Below are 6073 nucleotides of genomic sequence, written 5' to 3' on the forward strand. Positions count from 1 at the left end.
TTTAAAATACTAACAAACTACTAAATTACTACTCTAACCAGCATTTGTAATAAGGTTCTAAAAATCGGACCGGACCAGCTAGTCGAACCGGTTCAACTGAAAATTGGCAATGCAAACGGTCCGGTCCTCTTCCTATAACCGTTGGGAGAAAACCATTAAAAAACCGTCAAATCGGTCGATAACCGGCCGGTTGGGCCGGATCGGTAACCAGCCGGTTCCCCTAAAACGACGCCATTTTTAAATTTAAAAAAAATGAAAACCAAACAGATGCGTGAACCATCCCCCCTTTTCCCCATTCATCATCTCACTCCATTGTCGTCGAACCCTAGCCCTCTGAAGCAAAAGAACCCCAAACCCTAGCCCTCCATCATCGCCGCCGTTCTGAGGTCGTCAGCACTGCCGCCGTCCACAAGTCCTTAGCACACCCGCTTCTTCCTCTTTCCCGTGTCAGGAACCCAGTAACTCGACAGATCCTCTTCGTCTTCACTGGCTTCTCGAACCCAGGTGAGTGCTGCTCATCTTCATCTTCTCTGAACTTGTTCTTCAATTTTTGTTCCATATTTCTTTAATTCATCTTGGGTCTTGGCTTGAAATTTGGTTCTTCAATCCTTCTTCTTCGGTCTTCAGTCTTGGTTTAAACTTTGAAGTGTGGTACTGTCTTGGATTTGCTGGTTGCTAATGGTGAAAATTTTACAAATTTGTATGTATGGTTCTGACTTCTATTGCTTTGTTACTCACTTACTCTGTTAAATACTTAAATCATGTATATTAAAATAAACTTACTCTGTTATATCATTTGTATCAACCAGAACTCCTAATACAGTAATACTTACTCTGTTACTCTGTTTTAGTGTTTTCTAATTGCTCGATGGCTCTGATATGTTTTACTGGTTTACCAGATGCTGATGGCTCCTAATTTGTTTGTTGTAATATTGTTGAATGCTGTAGGCAGAATTTTGATATGGGCTCTGATAGTGTTTTTGCTTGAATTTTAGAACAAAGAACAATGTAATGTATTCCTATTTATGATTCGATAAGACCAAGGTTAAATTAATAATTCAGGTGGAGTTGAGTTTTATTTATGAGTAATTAAATGCATGAAACAGGAATAGGATTGCTAATTTCTTTTGTGACTTTCATTATTCTTTTCCCCTTGTTGTGCTGCTGTTGTTGTTACGCTGCTGTTTTGTTATGGCACTGTGATTCTGCGATCATTGATCAGTGTTTTGAATTTGAATTTTCTGATTAGTGACTTGTTGAGCTGCCGTTGTTGTTGTTATGCTGCTGTTTTGTTATGGCACTGTGATCATGATCACTTATCAGTGTTTTGAATTTGGAATTTGTGATTAATGACTTGTTAAGCTTCTGCTGTTTTATTATGGCATTGTTGTTGTTATGCTGCTATTGTGCAAACAAAATTAATAACATGGATACATGAGTAGGGTAGCTACCTGCCAATGCCATATATAAATAAACTGATGAATGATGATGATGGTAGTGGAAGGAGAGTCAAAGTGTGTAGGTAGTTGGTAATATGTTATGTTTTCTTATTCAATGACTACTTGTTATGTTGATACCTCAACTTGGAAATAACACTAGGTTCCGTTTATGGCTTGCTCAGCAAGAAGAATCTGTTGTTAAGAGAGCTCTCTTACAACAGATGAACGCAATACTGCCTAAGATTAAACCGAAAAGGTCATCTTTCAAGGTTCAGGTTCATGTTCAGTTAGCACAATACCACAGAATGGGTTCATGTTCAGTTAGCATAATACCACATAATGATCAACATTTTCTAACTGAACTAGCTCAACATTCTTTTGAAATTGATAATCATTTGTCTCCTGACATTTCTAAATTAGAATCTGAGGTATTAAGTGATCCTGTTAACCCTCAAAGTCAAAATTTAATATTTAGATATTTCTTTTTACTATTTAACTTTTGTGTTTGTATTTTGATAATATCATATGAATTGGGTTGTTGATTTTTTGTCTAGCGTTTTAAATTTGGAAGATATTTTAGGATGTTTATTTATAATTTATTTATTATTTTTATTCTAAAACGGTTTTTCTGGTTGAACCACTGGTTAGACTGGTTAGACCAGTAAACCAGTAAACCAATAACAATAGCAGTTTGATGACTGGTTCGATTTTCAAAACTTTGTTATTTTGTAGTTTAAAAATCTTAATAGCATATATAATAAAATTCTAAGGGACTTAACATCACAAACAATTATTTATTTTTTTTAAAAAAAATTAAATTTCATTCACTAACCTCTTCATGTATGAAATAAGCAATATGGACAACACCGTTTAACCGATAGATACGATTCAAGTTGTCTTTCATGTTCACATGATTTTTTTGGTTCAAATTTTCTTTAAAATTAGCATTTAGGGGAGCATTTTGATGAAATATAATTCAAAACAAATAAATCCGAATTCTTTATGTACTTATATATATACTAAGTCGAAGTCACTCAAATCGATGGGCATATATCATAGATCTACTTCAAAACAAATAATTTTGATTTATTATGAGTGGATTACAGTTAGAATAGCTAAATCGAATTTAATCAATTTGAATTACATATAATTATAAATAAGATTTTATTATATTTATAATGATTTTTGTGAACAATGTGAACAATAAATTCTAAAATTAACTTAATAAAGTAAAAAATACTTTACTCTCAAATTATCCTCTAAATCCTAAGATTAGGATAATTATTTACGTACCTAATAAATTGAACATCTATTCATTATTAATTATATATGAATAAACTAAATAAAAAAGAATAAACAACTAATTAAAAATAATAAATATAATTATCTACATACCTATTAAATTAAACATTCAATATATCTATTATTCACATTATTTAATATTCTTATTCGTTAGTTATACTTTTTCTCGTGAATATTTCTTCTTTGCAGGAGTTCCTCATAAAATTGAATGGGGTCTAGTTTCTTCCTTTTTTTTATTTTTCCCATTTTTCCCAAAACCCCCGTTCCTCTCGCTCTCGCCCGCTTCTCGCATCCCATCGGTTCTCGGCTTCTCGCCACAACCAAAGGAACTCTTTCTGCTTCCACGCCATCGTCAAAGTCGCTTTTTACTCTCTAAACTGCCTTCCCTTCTCTTCTTGCTCAAGTAAGTGGCTTCTTCCTTCAATCTCATACGAATTCTTTTATGCTTCTATAATTCCATCGTTTTTATTTGTTGTTCTTTGTTATCATTCATCATTCATCAACCAACATGTTTAACTCCCACCGTTACAAACCCCTTATCTATCTAAACCTAAAAGTTCTATTCCGAAGAACACAACCACACATGTTCTGCACTTCACAATCACACTCTTTGACGGTTTCATACCTCATCAATAACCTTGGCTTCACCCCACAATCTGCTCTAAACGCATCAAAACGGCATCGTTTCAAGACCCCACACAAGGCAGACTTAATAATCGCATTCTTCAAGACCCATGGATTCTCCCATTCCCAAATCGCTGCCATTGTTGCCAAGCTACCTAAGATACTTTCAGCCAATCCGGAAAGAATCCTGCCAAAGTTTCAATTTCTGGCCTCCAAAGGTGCTTCCACCGATGACATTGTTCTGCTAGCCACTAGGAACCCTAGATTCTTGCATTCGAGCCTCAAGAACAACATAATCCCTACTTATGGAATGATGAAAACCTTCTTTGAATCCGATCAGAAAACGCTCCGTTGCATTGCTTCTTTCCCTGCTTTGTTCATGGAGCATCGCTTGGTGAAAAATGTCAAGTTGTTGGCTGATGCAGGAGTCTCTAACTCCGCAATCCACCATTTGTGTCGTACCAGGGTGTCCGTGCTCTATTCTTCTGATTTGAGGAAGCTTGTGGATGAAGTAAAGGAATTAGGGTTTGATCCGTCATCGGTTAAATTCGCCATAGCTTTGCTAGCCAAGAAGACTATACGGAAATCACTGTGGGATGCGAAAGTCGATATCTTGAAGAGCTGGGGTTGGTCTAAAGAAACAACGTCCCAAGCATTCTGGAGGAACCCTTTATGTATGCTATCATCTAAGGATAAGATTAATGAGGTGATGAAACTTTGGGTCAATCAATTAGGTTGGGACCCTTTGGCTCTTGCCAAGATTCCATGGCTTTTTGGATATAATTTGGAGAGAAGGATTATTCCGAGGGCTTTTGTTCTTCAGTATTTACTTTCAAGAGGTCTGAGAAACAAGAATGATAATTTAAGTACCCCATTTTATGTTTCTGAAGAGTTGTTCTTTAACAAGTTTGTGGAATGTTTTACCGAGGAAAGGTCTCAACTACGTAAGATATACTATGAGAAAAAAGGATGTTCATGATAATAGGCAATGAGATCTATGGCATTTTTCCTTTATCAGGTATCAACTAGTTTTAAACCTTATTCTTTTCTCTTCATCCATTGTTAACTCTTCCTCTGTCTAAATTGTGACTAATTTGACCGATATGGTTTATTACTTTATTTATTTCCGCTGCATTTCATTGCTTGTTGATTGTTGTCATTCTTCATTTCCCTTCATAGTCCTGATGTGTATCAATTACTTGGTGTTTAATACATGATTGATGCATAAGTACAAATTCTTAACGTGGACTGATAGGCTGACACACAACTTTGGTGCATCGCCTGAAATTTGTAGATACAAATACAAGTAGGTGGGAGTAAAAATCAGGGAAGAAAGAGTAAAATGGAGAGAAGAGAGATAGAGACATAAGTGAGATTTTGATGGGTGGTTTAACTAGGATTTGTTCACATAGTTTCTGATTTCTCTTGTTTGTTTGTAACCTAGCTGATATGTGGATGCTGTTGTTGCTGCCGCCTTCCGTTGCAATATTAACTTCCAATTTTCGTATTAGTGTTATCTCATTAAAAGGATATTCGAGTACTTGATTCTACTCAAATCTCTATTTAGGTGTAGGTTAGTTCATTGAGCTTAGATATGACTATGAGTCATGTATTGATGACCAAGTGAAAGCAAAGTTTGATTGATTGAATAATTGTTCATTCATCATCATATGTTTACCTATATATGGTGTGAGTCACGACAGCTTCTGGGCACAGCATAAGCATGGTAGTTCAGGTAGCAGCCTCGCAGGGGTGCTAGTTACTACTTGCTTGAGATGGATAACTGTGTATGAGATATTAAATACAGATCAGGATCTTTCTTCTGATTTTCTGTTTAGAGTTCCTTTACTAGATTTTTAATTTTTTATAAAGAAGAAACTTAGCTGTCTTTTCCCTTTGGATCTGTTCTGTGTTTTTTACCTTATGATGGGTTAATTTGGTATCATTTGATTCATGTATCCCTATCCTTCTAGTAGAACAAGATTTAGTTATTGTTATTCATTCTCTCTAACACTCTTTAGTAAATATTTTTATCTACGAGGAAGATGCTTCTCCGTGATTCAAGGGAAAATTTTGTCCTTATTTGCAGTATGACCATAATTCATTTGAATAACATAGGGTATAAGTCTTGCCGTTGGTGAAAAAATGGAAAACAAAAACTTAAGCTAATTCTGAGTGTGGCATTCTGGTAGAATCATAGGAGCCACAAAGATTTACTTCTTAGATTTGTTTATTTATAAGGTGATGTTAGATGTTTGTATAAGGGTTAAAAATTAATGTTAAGACTGTCTCGTTTGATTCTATAACTTGCTTTATTGATTCTACTAATTAGTTTATTCAGTTATTACTTCAGCTTTCTGAATTGTGAATTCTACTTGAGGTTATGGATATGAAAGAAACTTGTCTCAGTTGCTTTATTCAGATTTGAGTTAATAGTTCTCTTTGGGTTTGGAATGGAAAGGTGGATGATAGCCCAATTTGTTGTTTATCCAAATTGATTCTAACAGTTGCGTGATTGCTTCGAATAAACATCATTACAAAGTAAACCAACTTGGGGCTGAGGCATGTGAATATGTGATGTAATGGCGAAGCTGTTTGCCTCAAACTAAACCACACCAAGTTCGAGTTCTAGCAGTGGCTACTGGCTAGGTTAGTGTGTGCGAGTGAGTAAATGTGTATGCATGACAAAAAGAAAAAAAAATTAAACA

The 6073-nt window shown here is 35.1% G+C and overlaps 1 protein-coding gene across 2 annotated transcripts in view; it reads left to right on the forward strand.

Annotated features, from left to right (window-relative positions):
* The first annotated feature begins 3003 nt into the window (after window positions 1-3003).
* LOC107483630 (uncharacterized) overlaps window positions 3004-6073 on the forward strand; it is a 24616-nt gene continuing 21546 nt past the window's right edge. The window contains exons 1-2 of one of the 2 annotated variants that reach the window (XM_052259838.1): window positions 3004-4383; window positions 4810-4875. In XM_052259838.1, coding sequence (XP_052115798.1) covers window positions 3250-4344 — 1095 coding nt within the window. In that variant the 5' untranslated portion in view covers window positions 3004-3249 and the 3' untranslated portion in view covers window positions 4345-4383; window positions 4810-4875. Of the gene's footprint in view, window positions 4384-4809; window positions 4876-6073 lie in introns of those variants that run through there. The other variant, XM_052259839.1, reaches the window with a different exon arrangement.

The sequence above is a fragment of the Arachis duranensis genome, chromosome 4, assembly GCF_000817695.3.
Source record: "Arachis duranensis cultivar V14167 chromosome 4, aradu.V14167.gnm2.J7QH, whole genome shotgun sequence".
NCBI lineage: Eukaryota > Viridiplantae > Streptophyta > Magnoliopsida > Fabales > Fabaceae > Arachis > Arachis duranensis.